At 43.7% G+C, this 25,482-nt stretch overlaps 1 protein-coding gene across 6 annotated transcripts in view; it reads right to left on the bottom strand.

The window, feature by feature from the left end:
* The window catches only part of LOC100662579 (zinc finger protein 709-like), a 94,517-nt gene extending 85,520 nt beyond the window's left edge, over positions 1 to 8,997 (bottom strand). For 4 of the 6 annotated variants that reach the window (XM_064280725.1, XM_023552374.2, XM_023552373.2 and 1 more), the window contains exons 1-2: positions 8,656 to 8,977; positions 1,241 to 1,488 (exon numbers count right to left, since the gene is read on the bottom strand). In XM_064280725.1, coding sequence (XP_064136795.1) covers positions 1,241 to 1,280 — 40 coding nt within the window. In that variant the 5' untranslated portion in view covers positions 1,281 to 1,488; positions 8,656 to 8,977. Of the gene's footprint in view, positions 1 to 1,240; positions 1,489 to 8,655 lie in introns of all 6 variants that reach the window. The other 2 variants (XM_064280726.1, XM_064280728.1) reach the window with 2 other exon arrangements.
* Between the last annotated feature and the right edge of the window lie 16,485 nt (positions 8,998 to 25,482).

Here is a 25,482-nt window from a genome sequence, read left to right as displayed (position 1 = left end):
ACGCATTATACTGGGCAAATCTCCTGCAAAAGACCTCTTTAAAGTGCTAAAAAGCAAACATGGCACTTTAAGGACTAAGGTGTGCCTGACTCAACCCATGGTGTTTTCAATCTTCTCATATCCATGCTAAAATTAGAGAATGAATAAGGAAGACTGAGGAACTGACACCTTTGAATTATGGAGCTGGTGAAGAATTTGAATATACCATGGACTGCCAAAAGAATGAACAAATTTCTCTTGGAAGAAGTACAACTGGAATGTACCTTAGAAGAAAGGATGGTGAGATTACATCTCACGTAACTTTGGGCATGTTATCAGGAGGGTTCAGTCCCTGCAGAAGGACATCATGCTTGGCAAAGGGTCAGCAAAAAATAGGAAGACCCTCAATGAGATGCACTTACACAGTAGCTGCAACAATGGGCTCAAGCACAAAAGACTGTGAGGATGATGCAGGACCATTCTGTTGTACAAAGCGATGCTGTGAGTTGGAACTGGCTAAATGGCACCTAACAATTAGGCACAGGTGGGAGGCCAAGGATCTAGACTGGGGATTCATGCTTTCCACATACCTGTAAACCTCAAGGTAAAAGCATTCCCCATGGCGGGGGGTAGCTAAGAGGAGAATGGGTCTGGAGACCCCACACAGGTTCCAGATGGGACTCTCTGTCCCCAGGTTCATACCTTCAGTGACATTAGGAGAGCACCACCACCACCCAGGACCCCATAAACAGTCAGGGCCTTCACCCACAATCCCTCATCCCCCTTTTCTGTGCCATAACACAGTGTGAGGTGGAGCTGTAGTTTTAGAACTACAGAGAACATGCTCCAGTGCCTGGGGGAAGTCAAGAAAACTGTTAAGATAGACCGGACAGGGACGGCTCTGGAAGGCTGTGTCTCAGCCTCCACAGCCAGAGCTGCTCTGTCTTCAGACTCTGTCATTTAATACAGAGCACCAAGGCCCAAGGTGGGGATGTTAACACCCCACAATGCCAGCTCTGACAGTCACATAAGGAAGGTAATTCCAGACACACAAATCTTGAAAAGCCACCTATGTATAGGAGAAAGGCCCAGTGACAGTGGCGCAGAGCCTTAGGATACCTCTTAGGTCTCAGTCCCTTGGCCTCCTCTGCCACATTTTTGCTTCTTTGAAGAACCACAGTCCTGCAGCACACAGCTGGTCTCCCAATATCAAGCCTCACCCACTTATGGTAAGAATAACCCAGTTCTCTGTAGAACTCACCATTTCCTTGCTCCAGCTTCTTGAATTCTTCAGAGAACATCAACTCTTAGCCCAAGAATCCACTTGAGTAAGAGGGACGGGTGTGGAAGCAGAGCACCAGGCAGTTTAGAAGCAGATGAATAATGTCTGGTCCACACACTAGTCAGGGCAGTTGAAACTGGACTTGTGATTTACAGATGTGGATGATGGTATCCCCAGGTCCCCAGCTGACAAGACTGGACTAGTTCTCCCCTTACCACACTTGAGATCTGAAATAGAAGGATGGGGCAGGAATAGCCTTGAGTAAGCAGGGAGGGGCAGGTTTTTGGCTTCTTCTCAGGCTCAGGGCAATGTTTCCTGCCCTGAAGGTATTTGCACTGAAGGTACAACAGGCTCCAGCCTCTAGAGTACAGACCTGCATTCTTCATGCAGCTCCACAGGCTCTTCATTCTGGCAACAAGATCATATATGGGAGGAATTTATTCATCCCAGAGCATAAGAATGCTCATTACACACAAGGATGGCAAGACTACGTCTCACATACTTTGGACATGTCAGGAGGGATCAGTCCCTGAAGAAGGACATCATGCTTAGTAAAGTCGAGGGTCAGCAGAAAAAGAGGAAGACCCTTGACAAGATGGATTGATACAGTGGCTGCAACAATAAGCTCAAGCAGAGCAACAATTATGAGGATGGCACAGGACCCGGCAGCATTTCGTTCTGTTGTGCAACAGGGTTACTATAAGTCAGAACCAATTCAAAGTCAGCTAACAACAACAACAGAGCATGAAGCTTGGCCAGGTGGAAAACTTGAGCCTGATTTCCTCCAAGGAGTAAGGGGTCCAATGCTGAAGTGCTGGGTTCTCCTATGTAACTTTGTCCCTTACAGATCAACACAAGCATTGTTACTGGATATTAACATGGATGAATTTTCAGGAAGAATATATTTTTCAAGTTTTGTCAATGAACTCATCCTGGTTCATTCATTTTTAATTATGGGCACTTCAAACACTTCTATTTTGCTTTAAAAACTTTTTCTTTTTATTTCATTTATAGCATTGTAATATGTGGTCTGTATCTTTCCTATTGCTTTTGCAATTAACATTTTTTTCCAGTTTTTTTTCTTTTTTCCCCTTTGTTCTCAAACCGTGATACCACCAGTCCCTAAGCTTTTGAGAAATCTGAGAGAATTCTTGAGCAATTTGTCTTTCAACTTTATAATAAATCAATCAACAAATCAGAAAGTTATTAAGTTTTCTCTAAAGGGTCATTTCCTTCCTTTGTTCCCATTTCTTTCCACACCGCTACCCTGCTTCCCCTCCAAGCCGCCTACTATCCTTTCATTTCTTGCTCTCAGTGTAAGTGTTCTCTCTCTCTCATGCTCTTTACACCAGTGTCTCCTCTTTAGCATTATCCTTTCTTTTGCTGGAGCCCTGGTGGTACAGTGGTTAAGAGCTCTACTGCTAACCAAAAGGTCTGCAGTTCAAATCCAGCAGCCACTCCGTGGAAACCCTATGGGGCAGTTCTACTCTGTACTATAGGGTCGTTATGAGCAGGAATCAACGCAACAGCTACGGGTTTGGTTACTTGGTTTTTCTTCTGTTACTTTCTCTAACAGCACTCTCTAATTTTCATCCACATCCTTAATTCTTATTGTTTCCAGCATAAACTAGCAGCTGGTTCGGTATGTAGAATCTTAAGCCCTACCCTAGAATTTCTGAATCAAAATTTGCATTTTAACAAGATCACCAGATTATCTACACTGAAGTTTGTGTGTGATGCATCCACTGATCTATAGCCTGTAATTCAAAGAATGAGCATTATAAACAGATACCCTTTGAACCATCTACATCTACAATATATCACTGCACTATCTTCCTGATCCACAACTAATCGCCATCCCTAGGCCTCCTCACAGTCTTCCTTAACTTATAACAAGCTCCTGTCCTGCCTGACGTCATTTAACCATGGTTGTCATTTCCAAAATCTATTCGCAGCACAGGAACTGCTTAACGCCAGTAAGTGGCTGTCCACTGGCCTTCTAAAAGCCCAGAGTACTCAGCATGGTTCTAAATGACCTGCTGTCATTGGCCCCTCCAATCTGGCTCACACAAACCCCCACCTACACTTTGTTTTCTCTGCTTCAGTCATCTCTGACCTTCATCAAGGAATGGATGACACCAGGTTCTCTACTGTGTCAGGGATTTACACGCTCATTTTTCCCAACAGAAATACTCCCCCGCCCCCAACAGCACATGCTATCAGTCCTACACAACCATGCCCGTAGCTAAATAAAACTAATTTCCTGAATCTTCACTTAAATAATTTTCCTTTCCAAGCATTTTAACCTGTCTGGTTAAAACAAACATTATTCTAAAATAAAAAGCTTGACAGCTTACTTGGTTTATATTTTTGAAATATGCCTCTTGCTGCTGGATGGAGAGCATCCCTTCTTGTGATAAGAGAGAAAGCAGTACGTTCAGAGACTCTCACAGACTAGCTTGGACTATTTCCACTAATCTAGTGAATGGATGCTAATGCCACTTACTGGATAGGAATGCCAGGTGAGCACTTGATTTGTGCAGGGAAGATTTTAAAGCTCTGCCTTAGACATGTATACAGTCCTCAGTGCCCCAGGTGGACTATGGGAAGGGTTTGGTCTATGAGTCCACTGGTACCCAAGAGCCCATATGTCAAGGCTGTCTTCCTGGACAGGAAGAATCAAACTGAAACCTCTGAAATAGGCTCCATTCCCACTTCTGAAGCTCCAAGCTAAGGGAAAGAAAGAGCACAGTTCTGGCATGTAGTAGGCGTTTAGGAAATGTAAGTTGATATTATGATGTTATCTGAGGGACAACTCTTAGATTCTTAACTAGGAAAATTCAGTAGTTTTAAATGAAAGTTTGCATTTGATATGAAGTGACTATATTACCAATTATGTCTCCAAAGGGAACTTCAGTCCAAAAACGGAGTACTTTTACAATATCTACCTCTAGGGAAAGGAAGGGAAAAATAAAAGGCACCACATTTTTCTACCCATGTTGAGATTACAAATGGTGTTTAATGATCATTTTTACTTTATGCATTTTTGAACTTTTGGACACATGCAATACTATTACAGTTTTAAAAACAAGATCATTTCTTTTCTCCACACATTAGTTTTCAACACTGGATTCTTAGATCAATACCAAAAGAACAATAATGAAAGACAAAACAGATCAATTAAAAATCTTGTGCATCACAACTAGACCAAAGCAAAAGCTAAGAAGTTTCCTGGACACATCCAAACACTTTGAGGGACAGAGTAGGTGGGGCAGGGGCTTGGGGACCACAGTTTCAGGGGACATCTAGGTCAACCGGTATAACAAAGTATATTAAGAAAATGTTCTGCATACCACTTTGGTGAGTGGTGTCTGGGGTCTTAAAAGCTTGCAAGCAGCCATCTAAGATGCATCAATTGGTCCCATTCTACTTGCAGCAAAGGAGAATGAAGAAAACTAAAGACACAAGGAACATATTAGTCCAAGAGACTTAAGGTCCACACAAATCAGAGGCTCTACCAGCCTGAAACAAGAAGAGCTAAAAGGTACCTGCCTACCACTAATGATCACCCTGACAGGGACCACAACAACGAGTCCAGGACAGAGCAAAAGAGAAGTGTGGGAGTGGAACTCAAATTCACATAAAAACACCAGACTTAATGGTCTGACAGAGACTGGAGGAACCCCCCAAAACTATGTCTCCTGGACGCTCTGGTTCCCAGAACTAAAACCATTCCCGAAGCCCACTCTTCTGACAAAGATTAGACAGGACTAGAAAACAAAAAATCATAAACGTGAGGATGTGCTTTTTAGTTCAACCAGATACACGAGATGAAATGGGTGGCTCCTGTCCAGAGGTAGGATGAGATGCCAGAAAGGGGCAGGAACTCACTGAATAGACACAGGGAACCAGGGTGGGAAGAGACAGTGTGCTGTCACATTGTGGGATTGCAACTAATGTCACAAAACAGTATGTGCACAAATTTTTGTATGCAAGACTGACTTGATTTGTGAACTTTCACTTAAAACACAATAAAAATAAAATTAAAATAAAATTTTTTTGCATGTGAAATTAACTTGAGCTATAAACTGTCACCTAAACAACAACAACAAAAATCTTGTGCATCAAAGGACTTTGTCAACAAAGTGAAGAGACAACCCACAGAACGAGAGAAAATACAGTGGAAACCTGTGAGAGCCTGAACTCAGCAGGGCTGCCTTGTTTTTACAGGTCTTGAAGTTTTACGCCTTTAACAAGGTGCAGTCTTACCACTTTTCTATCATTTGTTTTAGTGGAAAATATTTGAGTTTTCCTTCTCTAGCAGTTTCCACGTTGGCAGCTAATTGCAAGGACGGTGGTCTGAACTCATCTGTCAGCTCTGTGGGAAAAAGACCCAGCAATCTGCTCCTATAAAGATCACACCCCAGAAAACCTTACGGCACAGTTACTAGTCGATGTGAGTCTATAAAAGCCTTGACGGCACCTAACAACAACAGCTATATACCCAAAGGGCACGAAAGCAGGGATGCAAACAGGTATTTTTACGCCAGTGTTCACTGCAGCACTATTCGTAACAGCTAAGAAGTGGAAAAAAACAAATGTCCACCAACAGATGCACAGATAAATTGAATATTATTCAGTCAAAAAAAGAAAAGTTCTCATAAATGCTACAACATGAATGAAATATGTCAAACACAAAAGGACAAATATTGTACGACTGCACTTACATGAAATGGCTAGCACAGGCAAATGTACAGAGACCGAATGGTTACCAGGAAGGATGGGAGGCAGGAGGGGAGTTAAGGCTTAAGAGGCAGCAAGTGTCTGCTAACGGTGATGGAAAACCTGGAAACTGACAGTGGTGATGGCTGCACAACACGGTGAAATTAATCAATGTTACTGAATTGTACACGTAAAAATGGCTGAAATAGGAAAAGGTTTTGTCATATATATTTTACCACACACACAAGAATAGATAGCATGAAATGAAATTATTAAAACAAGAAAGAAAGAAACTTAGTTTCTTGATCTGAGTGAGTGAAAAGAGGGACGGTTAGGTACTATGGGGATAGAGGGAGGAATGTGGGTGCTTCACAGATTTAATGCCAACCTTAGGCTTTAAAACCTAGAGAAATAACATCACATTTGAGAAACTGCAGTGTGTAAAGAAAAGGCTTTTTAAGGTAACTGGATCTGGATCGCCTTGTTACTAAAATTAAGAGGGAAAAAAAACACACACACAAGACTGCTTCTGTAACAAAAACAAAACACAAATTATAACCCTAAACAGTAAAAAAAAAAGATTAGGCTAATGGCATAGGAGTTTCCAAAGATTTCTCAAACAGGACACTTAAATTTGCTCCACAGGGTTTTCAATGCTGTGACCTTTTGGTAGCAGATTGCCAGGACTGTCTTCCAAGGCAAATTTGGGTGGGTTTCAACCACCAACCTTTCAGCTAGTAACCTGACCTTTTCCGCAACCCAGGGACTCCTATTTGACTTTTACTTTGTAAGATAATTATTACAAAGGATGAGGTACATTTTGCAATGCAGGAGTGTGCCTGACCCTCTAGGATCTGTTCAAGTACTTTGGTTAGTTTCATTACACATGCCTCCCAGTTTGCTCTCATTCCTAATATTCACTGTTCAGGCATTGGATTTATGCACGGTTTTTACGCCAAGAAACCTTCAACCTTTCAACAAGCGTGAAGCTTTGGAAGCAGAAACTGTAGTTGAATCCCCAGTGTCCAATCCCGCACAGATCACCCACACTGGGTGCGTGATCCCCCTCACCACCTATATTAAGCTTGTTCAGCAACAACACATTTTACATCATAAGAACTAGGGTTGGCTGTATTGTTTCTCACATGATTATGATGAAAATTTCTTCCTTACATCCAAAGAAACACCTCGAAACCTGCCTGTTACTAAATATTTCCCCCTGAAATTAGGATAAATGTGGTCCTAAATCTACACCCTAGTTCCAAGCTATGTTTCTTAATTCTTCCTCTGTCTTAAACACCTATAACCATTAAAGTAGAGGGGATATATTCCTCACCACAATCTTACTGTTTGTAAGATGAGCAATAGTTAACAAAAGTGCTGCCTTGAAAAAGCTGTCATGGATTGAATCGTGTCCCCCAGAAGTATCTGTCAACTTGGCTAGGCCATGATTCCCAGTATTGAGTGACTGTCTACTATTTTGTCATCTGATGTGTTGATCCCACGTGTTGTAAATCCTGACTCTGTAATGTTAATGATGGCAGGATTAGAGACAGCTATGTTAATGATGCAGGACTCAATCTACAAGATTAGGCTGTGTCTTAAACCAATCGCTTGAGATGTAAGAGAGAGTAGAGAAGAAACATAAGGGGACAGCATACCACCAAGAAAGCAAGGCCAGGAGCACAGCGGGTCCTCTGGACCCAAGGTTCCCGTGCTGAGAAGCTCCTCAACCAGGGTAAGACTGATGACAAGGACCTTCCGCCAGAGCTGAAAGAGAGACAACCCGTCGCCTAGAGCTGGTGCCCTGAATTTGGACTTTTAACCCCCTAAACTGTGAGAGAATAAATTTTTCTTTGTTAAACCTATCCACTTGTGGTATTTCTGTTATAGCACCATTAGAGAACTAAGAGAGAATCACAGAAAACAAAGGGGAGCCATTTTAGGCAGAGAAATTGTGATCAGGAATATGCCTTTTTAAGAACAGACCCGAATTTGAGTTCAGACACTGTCACTTGTCCACGGGCAAGCTATTTAATTTCTCCAAGGCTATTATTTTTGTAAAATGCTGCAAATATTCCCTACTTCAGTGTTGTTAATAAAATGAGGCGCAGTATATAAAGTGGAGCCCTAGTGGTGCAGCGGTTAAGAGCTATGGCTGCTACCCAAAATGTCAGCAGTTCCAAACCATAAGCTGCTCCTTTGAAACCCTATAGGGTAATTCTACTCCATCCTGTGAGTCAGAATCGACTTGACGGCAACAGGTTTGGTTTTTTTGTTTTGTTTTTTAGTATATAAAGTACTTTATATACTTAGCAAATTGCCCAGTCCTTGTGATATAGCTCGATAAGTGGTAAATATACATACAAGGAATGCTGTGTTCCAGGCCTGCTCTCAACGTGACAGTTGTGTGTGTGTACGCGCAGGAGTGCTGGCAAATGAGGCTGATGAGTCTGTCTGAATCTGGATTGGAAAAATAAAAAAGAAAACGAAGGCGGAGCACGGCCAGCGGCAGACTGGAAGCGGTGGAATCAGGGCATTTAGACTCCAACTGACTACCCTGGGCATATACGAGGCCCGTGACTCTGCATTTTTCACCAAAACCCGGATGATGCTGACGCTACCGGTCTGAGAACCACGCTTTTACGTAGCGAAGATTCACACGATTTTACCTGTTAATGCACCAAGAGTCAGAGGTCCAGAAAACACCTGCGGCCCAGTAGGCTGGAAAGTCGGAGGAGGCCGCAAAGGCAAATAGCCAGGGGCGGCGATGGCTCCCCCGGCTAGGAAGTTCTGGGAAGCCGGAGAGATCAGGAGTGCGCAGAAGAGCGGGAAAGGCACCCTTAGACCTTGGAACAGGAGCCTGCGGGGTCACCTCGTAGTCAATCAGGCCGACTGGCGACAGAGGTAAAAAGTATCTCACACCCGATGAACAGAGCGACCAAACCAAGCTGCCCGAGGACGCACACTTCCGTTTCCGGTTTCTGCGACAGCCTCGGTGTAACCGGGGAGTGGTTCCGTGTGCGAACACAGAGGGTTCTACCTAGTGACCCTGTGGTTCAGTGTTTCCACCTTGTATTTGTGATCCGTCCACAGCTGTCGTTCTTTTCTCTGTAGAGAAGAGCCCAGATTTTCTTAAATGCGTACTTGATCTGAAACAGGGATTTCAATAATCAAAGACACCCTTGGGGAACAGAGAAAGTTGGTATTTGCATATTTGGCCATTTGGAAAAATTTTTACCATAGTCTTTAGAGAAATAATTTCTTTGCTTCTCATAAATATTTCCCCATCTTTAAAATTGTTGAAGTCTCTAGTTTGGCTTCTCTTTCCGGTTTGTCGTCTCTTGCTTATCGGGTATCTTTCCCTAGGGGCAGGGTACAGACTGTGTAAACCCAGTCTGATCTCTCCAAGCCCTGAGGACCTTGGAGAGAAGACTTTTCCAGGGTGAGAGACAGGAAGGTACCAGTCATTCTGAGGGCCAGTAGGTAAAAGGTACTTTTGAAAATGACAATTATGAAGTTTTTACTTTTTTCTCATAGATACACATAATAAACGTGATGAATTTTTGTGTCTGGATGTATACTCACATAACCATCCCTGAGATCAAGTTAGGGAAATTGTCTAGAACACAGAAGATTCCCTCCTACTCTTTTCACAGTTCACAGGAGTAACCACTGTTCTGACCATTATTGCCAGAGATAAGATTTGCCCACTCATGGACTTCATTTAATCAGAATAATTCTATATGATGTATATTGTGTCTGACTTCATCAACATGTGTGCCAGATTTTATCTGTTGCTGCACATAGCAGTAAATTTTTCTGTCACTGTTTTATCCCAATTGATGAATACACCAGTTTTTTTCTTATTCATTTACCCCTTCATTTTATTCTGTTGTTGAATTTTGTATTATACCCCAGCATATGGTTTATCTTGCTGAATATGTAATGAGCACTTAGAAACAATGTTTCTTCTTCCGTTTTTAGGTGGAGTGTTCAATAAACGTCATGACTTCTATATGCTTGCTAACTTCCACAGCCTTGTAAAGGTGGAAGGAGGTTGGTAAGAACATAGTCTAGAAAACTAAGAGAAATATGATGAGGTCAAAATGTTTTGATGTATTCATGGATTTAAAAAAAATCATGATTAAGGAACCCTCAACTGCTTGTTTCATGTTAATAATAAAATCAGGGGCAAATCACATCCTCAGCGTGTTGTTGAAGATGCTGTTGGGAAAAATGAACCATTAATCCAATACAGAATTTATCACTTCTTGGGTTTGGTTTGCTGGAGGGTTTTGTTTTTAAATTTTCATCAAGATTACAGAAAAGGGGACATATTACATATTCGCCATCCTGCTAACTTTTCCTACGATAAAGGGCAGTGAGGGGAGTTGGCCGTGAAGAGGGATCAGATACCATAATACATCATCACCTAAGATTGTTATTGTCAAGAAGGCTGAACAGTGCTGTGTCTCAAAGTTCAAACTTGAGAGTCTACATTCCAGCTCTGCCATGTCCCAGCCATGAGTTTTTTTGTCAAATCACTTTGCCTCCCTCAGCCTCGGTTTCATCTTATATGAAATTGAAGATATAACAATATCTTCTCCTTAGGTGAATGAGATTATCTGCTGGTGTTGTTTTCTTTCATCCCTTCCTCCTTCTTTTGGTAATGATATTGAGATTTTCCTTTGGGGAGTTGCCACTCTCTCAGTTTGGTCCACACAGTTAAAGTAAGGCTGATTACACTTCCCAGCTATAAGGATAGGCAGGTGACCCATGCCTGGTACTAAGAGAACCCTGGCCACAATGATTGGTTCAGCAGTGAGCAGGTGACCTGCACAAGCTCAATCAGAATCCATTCAGGGACTTTTACTGAGGTTGTTGAGGGAACCCTTCTAGGGTTGTTACCTTGATAGGATAGCATTCACCTCATAATAACACGAGGATATTCTAAGGATGAAGCACTTAAAAACTAAAAAAAAGGGAAGTAAAGCAGAGAGAAAGAAAGTGTCCTGATGACATTGTTGAGCCCGTGGATATGGCCCTGTCTTTAGCCAGCTGTCCGAGAGTTGTCCAAGCATATGAGCTTTTTTTTTTTTAACATAAAATATTTGATCTGTATTTTCAATAATTGCAGCCAAAAACTTCTTCACTAATTTTGGGTTGTTGGGATGATTAAATGAGATTATACATTTAAAATGGTTAACACAACACCTGACAGAGAATAAGTGCTCAATGAAAATTATCTACTACTACTATTAGTGTATTAATATGGCTGAGTCAAATGGATTAGGATTTTCTTCTATATATAATGGACAGATAAAATAATTCATCATCTGAAAACCATTGTGAGGGTAATTCACTGTACTTTTGAGTTTTGTAAAAAAAAAAAAAATTTTTTTAGAGGACACGAGGTTGTTGGTAAAATTACACTCAGAAAAAAGAGAAAGAAAGAAAAGCCACAGCAGCACAGAATTTGTGTCATTTATAGACAATGAGATTTATCTCTCCACTGTTTTGATAGAAAGACCAATGGAGATATTTTTAAATGGAAAGCTGACGTTACAGAATGTCATTGTTTTTGGTGTTTAAATCAATTTGACAAAGTATGATGAGTGCAAAGGAGAGGAAGAAAAATAGGAATATGTACCATGCTGCATCCAACCATTCAGGTTCTTAAACAAACATAGAAGAAAACTTGTGATCTGACGTTTTGGTTTTTATACTTGATGAGACGTTAAGTATATAGACAAAAGAAAATTCTCTGGACATCAATTCTGTCATATTTATGATGGACTTTCATGAACACCAGTGGTATTTACTTTGTTTTAATGACAAAACAAATATTCATACAATTTGGGTTATGGAAAATTCTTCAATTCACATTTCCTACAAATACTATTTATAGATCATATTATATTTTGAACCGTAGCTATTAAGTTTAAACTTCTCTCTCTTGTTCTTTCTCCGCCTTGCTCTCTCTCTCTTAGCACAGGTAAAAATTTTAAAAAGGATTTTGGTGTTTTCATCTAGAGTTTAAGAAGCTTGAAATGCTTACAGCTATCAGTAAGATTGTAGTCTTTGTCAAATAAGGGGGAAAAAACCTTCGTGTGTGTATTAGAGAGGGGATAAGGAAATTTCAAGGTAATAAACATGTACAATGGAGTGTAGGAGAGGAGAACCTGAAATTTAATTTTGTCTCGAACTGGAGGAGACCCCCGGCTTTAAAGAAAAGTCTGTGGTTTTCTTGAAACTGAAAAACAATCAAATGAATACAAAGCCTCAAAATCTGTGCCGTTTTGAGTGATACTGGGATATAAAATATAAAAAGGAAAATATCTGCAAAATACAGGGATCTATTCTGCTGTATTTTTATTTTTTATATTAGGCATAAATTTATAATTCCTGTTTTGCACTAAGAACAAGTTTGATGTCATAAGAATTTTTAGCCATGTGATTGGGGTTATTTTTTGGTGTTGCCATCACTGAGGACAGACTCTTTTAGAAACATCCATTCTAGAGCATCAAGTGATTCAAAAAGGGTGGGGAACCAGGAGCAATGGCAGTGAGGTGGCTTCCTTGAGGGGAGAAATAGAATGGCCTGATGAACGTTTTTGTAACATTCTGGAAATGTTCTAGATTTTACATTTTACATATGATATACACATGGTTTTACATTTTAATGAGTTGTTAGTAAAAAAGAAGGTGGAGATTTACTTTAAAGTTCAGAATCTTGTCCTGTTAGTTCAAAATGCTTTGAAATATTTACCAAATACTGGTCCATGCCTGTTGAAATATCATGAATTGGTGGCACCTGTTTCACACCTAAAAGACAATGCTCTAACTAAACTTCTTCAAGATACATTTTTTTTTTTTAAATACTGTGTGGGTTATGCAATGCAGGTCTTAATTTTGATGCAAAGGAGGGAGGTCCTTGTGTGTCATGGAGTGGTCTGTCATGTGTGGCAGGTGAAAGTGAGACTCATGCAGGAAGGCCACAAAACAAATAGAATTCAGTACTTATATACAGGTACCAGAGAGGAAACTACAGCACACTTCCATACAGGGCCACAGGGGATTGCACCCAGGGACCAGGCAACAACAGGTTGGAATTGTAGGAGAGGGCTTATGAGTGGCAAGCAGGGTGTAGGTCTTGGAGTTAGCATGCGCTGAGGACTTATTGGTCAGTTTAAAAGATTCCAGTGCTTCAGGGATATCATTGATGTTAGATGGTTCCTGGCTGAAAGCAGAGAACACCAGAAGGATGTTTCCCTGTGTTTTATTGACTACACAAAGGCATTTGACTGTGTAGATCATAACAAATTATGGATAACTGTAATGGATTGAATTGTGACCTCCAAAAATATGTGTCAACTTGGTTAGGCCACATGTGGTTCTCCTCCATTTTGTGATTTTCCTATGTATTATTGATCATAATCTCTGCCTGTGGTTAAAGAGTATTAGGATGGGATGTAACACCCTTGTTCAGGCCACATTTCTGATCCCTGGGGTATAGCCTCCACCACCTTTTATCTCTCAAGAGATGAAAGGATAGGGAAGCAAACAGAGAGTTGGGGACCTCATACCACCAAGAAAGAAGCACGAGAAGCAGAGCGCATCCTTTAGACCCAGGGTGCCTGCGTGAAGAAGCTCCTCATCCGGGAGAACATTGATGAGAAGACCGACAGAGAGAGAAAGCCTTCCCCTGGAGCTGACGCCCTGAATTTAGACTTGAAACCTACTAGACTGTGAGGAAATAAATTTCTTGTCGTATTTCTGTTATGGCAGCACTAGATCACTAAGACAATAACATTGCAAAGAATGGGAATTCCAGAACACTTAATTGTGCTCATGAGGAACCTGTACATAGATAAAGAGACAGTTATTCGTAAAAAAACAAGGGAATGCTGAGTGGTTTAAAGTTAGGGAAGGGTTGTATCCTTTCACCATACCTATTCAATCTGTATGATGATCAAATAATCTAAGAAGCTGGACTATATGAAGAAGAATGGGACATGAGGATTGGAGGAAGACTTATTAACAACCTGCTTTATGCAGATGACACAACCTTGCTTGCTGAAAGTGAAGAGGGCTTGAAGCACTTACTACTGAAGATCAAAGACTATACTCTTCAGTTTGGATTACACCTCAACATAAAACAAAAATCCTCACAACTGGACCAATAAGCCACATCACGATAAATGGAGAAAAGACTGAAGTTGTCAATGATTTCATTTTACTTGGATCCACAATCAATACCCATGGAAGCAGCAGTCAAGAAATCAAAAGACACATAGAGGTCCAGGACAAACATCCCATCAGATCCACCATCCCATGTAGGAGGTACCAGGCTGGGCCAGCCATGGAGGTCCAGGATGGACAGCATGGCAGAGCCAAAGTCTCATGTAGGTGGAAACAGCTGGTCCTACCAGGGAGGTCCTTGGTAGAAGTCCACTCTCATTTGGGAGAAACCAGCCTGGACTAGACAGGAAGGTCCTGAACAGGATAATCCAGGTGAGGTGCAGTCCCTCATAAGCCAGTCCCTCCCTTCCCAGCGCGAGACCTAGAGAAACTTTTTGCAAGCACATGTAGCAACCATGGAGTTTCAGGAAGGGCACTGCAAACTCAGTTGGGTTCTTGCACAGGGGAGTAGTTGGAGGCACCTCAGAAACACCATGGGAAGTTAGAAACATTTTTGAGTGGGAGCAGCTTATATGACTAGGCACCAGGCAGCACTGAGTCTGGTCCTAGGGCACCCAGATTCCCAGGGCTCCCTGCTCAGCCTGGAACGCCCCCACCTTTTGAAGAGGAACTTAGAAAATTGTTTGGCAGGCACATCCCAAAAGTGGGTCTCACACATGGCCTTGGCTGACCAGCGGTCTTCCATGGGCCTCCCTGTCCAGGCTGAGCCAGTCCCAGCTCCTAGAGGAGAATTGAGGAATCTTTACAGGAGGCCACCCCAACACTTGGACTGCACATGTGGCTGTACGCTATCTTAGGACATCCTTCTGAAGGGTACTTAGAAAACTTTTTGGGAGATGCGCCAAGCAAATGGAACTTACATGGGACAGCAGCCATGCCTAGGTCATGCTCTCTGGCCTTTTTGGCCAGATATGGCCAAAGCCCCCGTCAGGAAGTCAACCCAAAATTTCAGGAAGAGCATCTGGTGACCAGACCCCACATAGGACTACACCCATATCAAGAGTGTCAAAGAGTAACAAAGGCTTACTCTGTTAAAGTAAAGCAAGGAGATTATTGTAGGTTTGATGACAGTCCAGATTGGGGCAAGGGTCTGATTTTACAGAGAACAAATGCCTCCCACAATGGCGAAGCTGTGGACACCTTTTGAAGGGTGAGAATACAAGGCTTGAGCTGTACTGTTTCGATCGGACATTACAGACTTTGATTAATACAAAATAGGTTACTGGAAGTGGGGCTAGGAGGAGGATGGTTACAGGACATTTCTCTCTTAGAAACAGCTTAATCAAGTGAAATTTTTCTTGGCAGCAGTTGCCTAGGAGACCAGCATTTGGTTTTCTTCCTGAGACACTGTTTCAGGAAAGGTCTTAATAGCTCCAGAGAAACAGATTATTGTTATCCTCTCAGCTTAACCACAGAGAAAAGTAAAAAACTTGCTTTAGTTTACACTTAGTCACAAGCTTTAAAGAAAAATTCAGGGGTTTGTATGGTGAAATAATACAACCTTGATGCACACCTGTCCCAACAACTGCCTTTTGATCTATGTAAAAGTTCCTCATGAGCACTATTAAGTGTTCTGGAATTCCCATTCTTCCCAATGTTATCCATAACTTGTTATGATCCACACAGTTGAATGCCTTTGCATAGTCAATAAAACACAGGTAAACACCCTTCTGGTATTCTCTGCTTTCAGCCAGGATCCATCTGACATCAGCAATGATATCCCTGGTTCCACGTCCTCTTCTGAAACCAGTCTGAATTTCTGACAGTTCCCTGTTGATATACTGCTGCAGCTGTTTTTGAATGATCTTCAGGAAAATTTTGCTTGCATGTGATATTAATGATATTGTTCTATAATTTCTACATTCAGTTGGAGCACTTTTCTTGGGAATAGGCACAAATATGGATCCCTTCCAGTCAGTTGGCCAGGAAGGTGTCTTCCATATTTCTTGGCATAGATAAGTGAGCACCTCCAGTGCTGCATTTGTTTGTTGAAACATCTCAATTGATATTCCATGTATTCCTGGAGCTTTTGTTTTTCGCCAATGCCTTCAGACCAGCTTGGACTTCTTCCTTCAGTACCATTGGTTCCTGATCATATGCTACCTCTTGAAATGGTTGAACATCGACTAATTCTTTTCGGTATAATGACCCTGTGTATTCCTTCCATCTTCTTTTGATGTTTCCTGCGTCGTTTAGTATTTTCCCCATAGAATCCTTCACTATTGCAACTTGAGGCTTGAATTTTTTCTTCAGTTATTTCAGCTCGAGAAACGCTGAGCGTGTTCTTCCCTTTTGGTTTTCCATTTCCAGCTCTTTGCACAAATTTATATAGCAATCGTTAATGCCAAAGATGAGGAATTTGCAGACTTTTACCAACTTCTGCATTCCGAAATTGATCAAACATGCATTCAAGATGCATTGACAATTACTGGCAGTTGGAATGCAAGATTTGGAAACTGACTTGACAACACCTAACAACAACAACAACAAATAACCTGGAGGTAGAAAACCCAAAGGGAAGAACATGCTCAGCATTTCTCAAGCTGAAAGAACTGAAGGAAAAATAAGCCTCTAGTCGCAAGGCTGAAGGATTCTACAGAGAAAATATTAAATGATGCAGGAAGCATCAAAAGAAGATGGAAGGAATACACAGAGTCACTATACCAAAAAGAATTGGTCGATGTTCAACCATTTCAGGAGGGAACATATGCCCATGAACCAATGGTACTAAAGGAAGAAGTCCAAGCCTGACTTTCCTGGGCCTTTTCTCAGGAGAGAAGGAGTACATGATGGCATCACCTTGCTCCTCACCAATCTCCTGCAGGGATCTCTGCAAAGACAGTGCCTGGAAGCAGGCCCAGGAGGCATCAAGGGCACAGGAGGCACCAAGGGCCTGCCTCCGAGGCTGCCTCCTTCCCTCTCTGCCCCTTCAGGCCCTTGTGCCTTCTTGGCCAACAAAGGAACTCTCAGTTCTCCCTCTGTCATCATGTGGTTGGGGTGGTGTGAATCGTGACCTTTTTGGGTTGCGGGCTGATGGCTAAGGGTCCACAGAACCCCCAAATCACCTGGCCTTGGCTGGGACAGAAATGAAGGTTTCTCTGGCTGTTTTCCGGATTCACAGGCAGAAAGGAAAGCCTTGTTGAGAAGGCAAGAATTCCTCCTGCTGGGCAACCTGGCCTGAGGGCTGCACTATCAGGCCCTGGACAAGTCCACTAGCCACGGCTGCCCAGGCTCTACAGCCCCCTCTCCCACCTCCCAATATCCAGGGAAGAGAAGAGCTTTCAGTAGAGAGGAGGGGCCTCGGGGAGTAGGATAAAAATATTAACCACTGAGACCTGCAGAGGATCTGGGAGGGGCTAGATCAGCACAAGGTCATCAATAGCCCAGTTGATGCCCACCCTAGGACTGAGGGTGACTGCCCCACAGGGTGAGTATGCAGCTCAGAGAAGGCTCAGGTCAAAGTGCTGACATGGCCTGTGGCCCACTGACAGTCCCTTCCCTAAAGCCCTGAGTCTAAACTGGGACCTCTGGGTAGAGACTTAGGTCCCAGCATCCTATGTGATGGGGGAGGGGGGCGAGTTGGGGCAGGGAAGTGAACCTGGTCCTGTGCACCCCTGCCCCGCCTCCCATCCCCAAGGAAGCCAACCAGACACACTAGGCCCAGCGAGGTCCAAACTCCTGGTCAGACTCAATCTCATGAATCCAGTGATAGTGAGACATCGTAGGGATGGAGCATGGGTCAGCCTTCAATAAGTACAGTAGCAGCACCACTATCATCAACTTCATCATCACCTCATCCCTCCTATATCTTTCCAAATTACATGACCCCTCCTTTGATCCCCATCCACCTCTCCACCCAAATGAACCCTGTCTAACCCCAACAAGTTTGGGCCTCATCAGTTCTATCCTCCCTTCTTCTCTGCTCCCAGACTGGGTTCCCATGGGGACAAGGGCAGGCATAATCTGGGGATTCATATGGCCTGGGGAGGGATGTGGGGATGTCCAGGTGAGATCACAGCGGTGGCCTGGACTGGATCGGCCTGCCCTTGCCTACCCTGAGTTACCTTCCTCTTCTTTTTGGCATACGGTGGCCAGAGCCTTTGGGGGTGAAGTCTGAACCATCATCTAAACCTTTGTGAAAGAGTCAAACTCCTGGGTTTCCTGAGACAACAGGAAAACATGTTGGTTTATCAAGTGTCTCCACCCAAGTGAGCTGGACAGGGGCTTGGTCTAGAATGTGGGGGCCTGGTTATCAAGGTTTCAAGTTCTGTTGGCTTCAACCTTCAAGGAAGTGATGTCACATCCTGGGTCCCCTTACCTGGGCTCCCTCCTCTGATAAGAATTCCCCAAAGACCCCTCTGGGCTCCTGAATGCTCACCTCTCCCCCATGACATCTCAATAACACAGTGCCACCAACACAGCTCTCCCCACAGAACCCATGGAAGGCCTGGGTGCATCCAAGGCCTCGGTTTGAGAAGACAGAGCTGGATTCATACCTGGTCCCTCCCTCTTAACCAGTTTGTGACCCTGGACAAGACATCATACCTGTGAGGCCCTGCCCAGTCTCCCCACCTGCACAATAGTGATCATTTAGGATCTCCTGCCTAGGGACATCCTCAGGCGTATGTAGGATTGTTGTTGCTAAGTGCCATCAAGTCAATATTGACTCCTAGTGACCATATGTAACAGAGTACAACTGCTCCACAGGGTTTTGTTGGCAGTAATGTTTATGGAAACAGATCTCCAGGTATTTCCCCCAGGGAGCTACTGGGTGGGTTCTCACCACCAACCTTTTAGTTAACAGCTGAGCACTTAACTATTTGTGCCACCAGGGCTTTATGTATGAAAGATAATACCTATAAAGCCCATGGGATGGTGACACATTGTCATGGATTGAGTGGTGTGCCCCCAAAATATGTGCTGACTTGGCTAGGCCATGATTTCCAATATTGTGTGGTTGAACACCACTTTGTCATCTGATGTGATTTTCCTATGTGTTGTAAATCCTTATCTCTATGAAGTTAATGAGACAGGATTAGAGGCAGTTATGTTAATGAGGTAGGACTCAATCTCCAAGATTAGGTTGTATCTTGAGTCAAACTCTTGAGATACAAGAATTAAGTAGAGAGGAGGATGACCTCCTACCACCACAAAAGCAGAGCCCAGAGCAGAGCACATCCTTTGGACCCATGATCCCTGTGCTGAGAATCTCCTAGACCAGGGGAAGACTGATGACAAGGACCTTCCCTCAGCCAAGACAGACAGAAAGCCTTCCCCTGGAGCTGGCACTCTGAATTTAGACTTCTAGCCTCCTAGACTGTAAGAGAACAAAATTCTGTTTATTAAAGCCATCCACTTGAGCTACTTCTGTTATAGCAGAATTAGATAACTAATTTGGTACCAGGAGAGTGGAGTGCTGCTCTAGCAGATAACTAAAATGTGGAAGCACATTTGAAACAGTGAATGAATGGGCAGAGGGTGGAAGAGTATTAAGTGGCTAACAGTAAAATCCTAGATTGCCTTGAAGAGACTATTGGTGGAATTATAGATATCAAAGACAATTCTGGTAAGAAGAGTGGTAACACCTAAGACAGCACAGACAGTGAGAATCAGCAGCAGAGAAACAGTAGCAGCAGAACCCCGAGACCAGCAAGAGACAGCACTGGAGCCAACCCACAGCACGAGAGAGTTGAGTGCCTTTGTGCAGGAGGCTTCCTGATGGAGTGGGGTGCCTCCAGGCACTTATCAGTGGAGCTAGGCTTACCAACCCAGGGAACAAGAGAGCTGAGAGCCTTCCAGCTGAGGTTTACTGGCAGAGTGGGATGCCTCCAGGTACTTATCCATAGAGAGAAAGAGCTTTGCAACACTTGCCTGAGCAGGGCAGAAGTCGCATTGGCCACAACCTCTGGGATCTCAAAGGATGGAACCACAACCTCTGAGGTTTCAAAGGGTGGTGTCACAGCCTACCAGGTTTCAAAGAGTCAAAGCTTCACACTAGGTTCCAGAGTGTGGGGCTGCCTTTCACAAGTGCCAGTGGGATGGTGCCATATCCATTGCCCAAAGCTAAGGGGGCACTGCTGCCATGCCCAAGGGGCAGAAGAATGGGGCAGGGAGGGGCTGAGGACATAGGGCCATCACTCAGATGGACTAGAAGAATGGAGTTGGCCAAATCCAAGGGAGTAGACTTGCTGTCCCAGTGGGCCTGGAAGGTGGAGCTGAAGCTCAGGGCTGAGGGACCTCCACCAGAGAATGTGGCTGACATCCAGAGTCTGGAGGGAAGGGCCATTGCTTAAATGGTCTCAAGAGAGGATTATTTTTAAGCCTGGAAAGCTTATGTAATGTGCTCTGCTGACTTGCTTGCTGCTCATTATTTCTTCTTTACCTCCAATTTCTCCAATTTGTAATGGAAATGTCTACCATGTGCTGTTCCACAAGTGTACTCTGAAAGCATATAACTTGTACACTAGATTTCAAAGATAAAGAGGAACTTTTCCCCAGGATGGACTTTGGACTTGGAGTTCATTTAAGATTTTTGGAATGATGTAATGGGGTGAAAGTGTTTTATATGTGGCAAGGATGTGAATTTTGAGGGGTCAGGGTGGAATGTCATGGATTGAGTTGTGTTCCCCAAAAATATGTGTCAACTTGGCTAGGCCATGATTCCCAATATTGTATGGTTGAACACCATTTTGTCATCTGATGTGATTTATCTATGTGTTATAAATCCTAACCTGTATGATGTTAATGAGGCAGGATTCGAGGCAGTTATGTTAATGAGGCAGGGCTCAATCTATAGGATTAGGTTGTATCTTGAGGCAATTGCTTTTGAGACATAAAAGAGAGAACTGAGCAGAGAGGAGAGGAAGTCCTACCACCAAGAAAGCAGAGCTCAGAGCACAGCACATCCTTTGGATCCAGGGTTCACGTGCTGAGAAGCTCCTAGGCCAGGGGAAAACTGATGACAAGGACCTCCCCCCAGAGTTGACAGAAAAAGAAAGCTTTCCCCACAGCTGGCATCCTGAATTTGGACTTCTAGCCTCCTTGACTTTGAGAGAATAAACTTCTCTTTGTTAAAGCCATCCACTTGTGGTATTTCTGTTATAGTAGCACTTAGGTAACTAAGATAACCATATATTGTATGATTTCATGAGACAACCATATATTGTATGATTTCACTTCTATGAAATATATAGAACAGGTAAATCCATAGAGACAGAAAGCATATTTATGGTTGTCAGAGGCTGGAGTGAAGGGGATGGAGGAGGGGCTGCTAATGGGTATGGAGTTTCCATTGATGAGAATGTTTTGAAACTAGATAGAGGTGGTGGTTGCACAATCCTGTGAATGTACTAAATGCCACTGAGTCGTTCACTTTAAAATGGTAAATTTTATGTTATGTGTATTTTAATACACACAATGTATAAATTAGGTCGTGTCTCTGCTGTTATTTGAAGCCTCTCATGTCTCCCCACTGCCTCAGGACAAAATCCACACTCAGCTCCCAGACTAGGAGCCCTGTGGGGTCCCTCCCTGCAGGCCCCCTCTCTGTCTCCTTTCCTCATCTCCTCTCCAGCCACACCAGCATACTCCTCGCTCCTCTGACAGCCAAGCTTGCTTCCAACTCAGGGCCTTTTCACATGCTCTCACTCATTCTTCAGGTCTCCAGTGAAATGTCACCTTCCAGCAGACCAGCCTCAAGTTGAATGCCCTGTCTTTGTACCTTAGAGGTTTCCTTTAAATCACTGCTCACAGCTTGTCATTTAATTGTGGTTTTAGACATTGAATGATGTCTTAGTCTCCTAATGCTGCTGTAAAAGAAATACCACAACAGGGTAGTTTTAAACAATAGAAGTTTATGTTCTCACATTTCAGGAAGCTAGAAGTCCAAATTCAGGGCACTTACTCTAGGGGGAGGTTCTCTGTCGTTTTTCAGGGAAGATCTCTTTCACTTTCTGTAGTCCCAGCATTCCTTGATTCCTTGGGGATCTCCACGTGGCATCTATCTTCCCCTCTGTGTTTGCTTCTGTGCCTAATCTGCTCTTTTTATATCTTGAAAGTGAGTAGGCTTAAGACACACCCTACACTGACATGACCTCGTTGCCATAACTGAGAAAACCCTACTCCCAAATGGGTTTACATCCACAAGTATGGGGGTTAGGATTCCCACACATACTTTGAGCGGGGACAGGATTCAATCTATAACAGGAGGTTCTACTAGGTAGGAGTGCTAAGGCGCTCCTCAAATATGTGGTGAATGAGTGAGTCAGTGAGGAAGTGAGTGAAGGGACCAATAGATGGACAAAGGTGACAAGAGACTCTGCCTGGGAGATGTCTGACAGAAACTTTCCTGGCAGCCTCTGAAGACAGCCCCAGGAGAAAGTGATGCCTCTTCACTGAAGAAAAGGTCTCCATTCAAATCTGTTGCTTGTTCTCCCAAGCTCACAGCTGCCTCTGGACAAAGGGGACAATTACTGTCAGTGTGTACTTCCCCAATTTCACTTCCTTTCACCATTCTTCAGGGGATTTTCCTTTCGAACTGCATGAAGTAAGCTTGGTGGGGGGCAAGGAGGCACATGGCATTGGGGGGACAGGGAAAGCCTATCCCGTCCTACCTGCCTCTCCCACAAAGTCTCTTTTTGCTCAAATTCAGCCCTACACACTTATTTCTGTGTACAGGTTTTTCTGTGTATGTGTGTGTGTCTACTTTTTACAGAATTTTTACAAAAATAACATCACACTGTCCTCTAAAGCCAGCTGTTATCCTCCAGGATGGAACTCATTTTTTCAAAGTTCTGTATTATTTCACAGCTGAAGACACCTTAATTTACTCCATTCTTCCCTCTATTTGCTTCATCCCCAGGATTTTGCTGGGGACATGAGGCTGCTGGACACATCTGTGAAGATTCAACCTTTGTCCCCCGGGGATCTGATGTCAGTGGGTTTGACCCACAGGCAAAAGGAATGCAGGATTTTTAAGACACCATCCTACATCAGTTTGTGAAAAGGCTGAGTTTAGTACAGCCATTGTGGAAAATAGTTTGTCGGTTGCTCATGAATTGCCATATGACCCAGCAGTTCCACTCCTAGGTATATACCCAAGAGAAAGGAAAACATACATCCACACAGAAACTCTTACACCTATGTTTATAGCAGCACTATTCATAATACTACCAAAATGGAAACAACCCAAATGTCCATCAATAAATGAATGGTAAACACAACGCGTTCCATCCACCCAATGAATATTATTCAACCATAAAAAGAAACAAAGCTCTGACACCTGCTACAACATGGCTATGTGCCTGTGTATACATGCTGGCACATGTGTTTGAGTATGTGTATGTGTGTACAAGGGTGCCTGCATGTGGATGTGAGTGCATTGCAAGTGTGTGCATGTCTGCGTGCCTGTGCACAGGTGAGCCTATGTGCATTTGGGTGTGTACCTTTGTGAGTATGTGTATGTAGGCAGAGTTTAGAAACCAGACAAAACTGACTAGAAATCCAAGTGGTTAGAGCATGGACTCTACAGTCAGACTGTCCTGGCCTCCGTTTCCCTATTGTGAAGTTGGTTGACCTCCACAGACACTAAGATCAGATCAGTGAGGATGAGTCCAGCGAGCATCAGTGATTGTTGGGAGATTTGTCCCAGGCCATACCCCACAAACAGTGAAAATTCCACCATCAGTGCCCCCCGCCCACTTCCTAAAGGAACCCTTATAGCAGATAGGCGTGGAGTTTTCCAGAATGTCTGTGACCATGTGTTTATACATTTGTGGGTTTCTATTTCTACATAGTACACTATAGTATACTAAAACAACTATATAAGGACTACATAAACCAGCTTTTTCAATTAACAGTACGTTTCAGATTCCTCCTCACTGGACTTCATACTCACGCCTTATCCAATGTCCCCACTAAGGAAAAGGAGGTCCCAGAGGGGAAAGCTTTCTCACTGCTGTCACCCCCAGAGCTGGCACTCAGCCTGGGTCAGCCTATCCGTCCTGCTTGGAGTCAGGCCCCATCAAGGACAGAGGGCTGGTTGTCAGGGCTTGAGACTTTGTACAAAGTGCATTCCTTCATTATTCTTTCATCCATGCTGGAGGTTTGGAGCTGAGATCCTGGCCCAGGTGGAGAAGGCCCCAGCTGGGTGAGACAGAGCCAGCCAAGGGGGGCCAGGGATGAGCCTGGGGGAGCAAGAGGTGGAGCCAGGGCTGTCTGGGAAGAACAGGCAGGGCTGCCTAGAGAAGGTGATGTAAAAGGTGAGCCCTGATGATTGAATGGTGGTCTCAGGCATAGTTGGGCGTGGGGCAGTGTGGAGAGGACACCACGGGTGGGAGCTGGGTACCTTTAGACACCTCCTCAACACTTGACGCTCATAAGTAGAAACTGATACTTGGTGCTGGGACTTAGCTGTAAGTCCCAACTCAGCGCTGGAAAGGTAGGCGCTTGCTGCAACACAGCTCCGCCAGTTCCCAGATAGGGAAACTGAGGCTTGGTGACTTAGAAAGAGGACAGCCAGGGACCGAAATCTTCCCCTTTGCGGGCCTGTTTCCCAGTTTGAGAAATGAGGCCAGATACTTGGCAGAGTCACAGCTGGCACCTGGGTGGGGGTTTGGTACTTGGTCAGTTCCTGGGTCCCAGGCACTGATTGGTTTGGATTCTCACAACAGCCTCCAACTCCCAAAGCTTCTGGGGGGCTCAACAACCTACCCCTCTTCCAGTCAAACTTCGGCTTCCTTGGGCTTGGAGGGGCAGGTGAGGGTAGGGTGAGTGGTGCACAGCCCTGCCCGAGCATGGTGGTGAGGTGGGGTAGACAAGACAGAGCTTCATGGGTAGAAAAACTGAGGCCCAAGTTGGCGGGATGTGGAAGGATCAATAACAGTATCAACAATCACAAGAGTGAGGTTGCTGTGGAAACTTCTGCCCTGGGAGCAGCCTTGTTATATATTACGGATTGAATCGTGTCCCCCAAAAATATGTTATAAATTCTAAATTCTGCCTGTGGTTATGATCCCATTTGTGAATGAGATGTGTTTGTTATGTTAATGAGGCAGGACTAGGTTATGTCAATGAAGATTGGGTTATATACATTTATTATGTTAATGAAGCAGGATTAGGGAGTATCTTGAGTTATTCTTCCTTGAGATATAAAAGAGATTAAACAAGCAAGCCAGATAAGAGATGGGGGAAGATAGACGCCAAGCCACATGAAGACAGTCCAGGAGCAGAAGCTCAAAGAGACAAGGAACTTCCTCTGAGGCAAGAGAGAGAAAGTCTTCCTCTAGAGCTGGCAC

Source organism: Loxodonta africana, chromosome 3 (assembly GCF_030014295.1).
Source record: "Loxodonta africana isolate mLoxAfr1 chromosome 3, mLoxAfr1.hap2, whole genome shotgun sequence".
Classification (NCBI taxonomy): Eukaryota; Metazoa; Chordata; class Mammalia; order Proboscidea; family Elephantidae; genus Loxodonta; species Loxodonta africana.
This window is presented reverse-complemented; position numbering and strand designations above follow the sequence as displayed.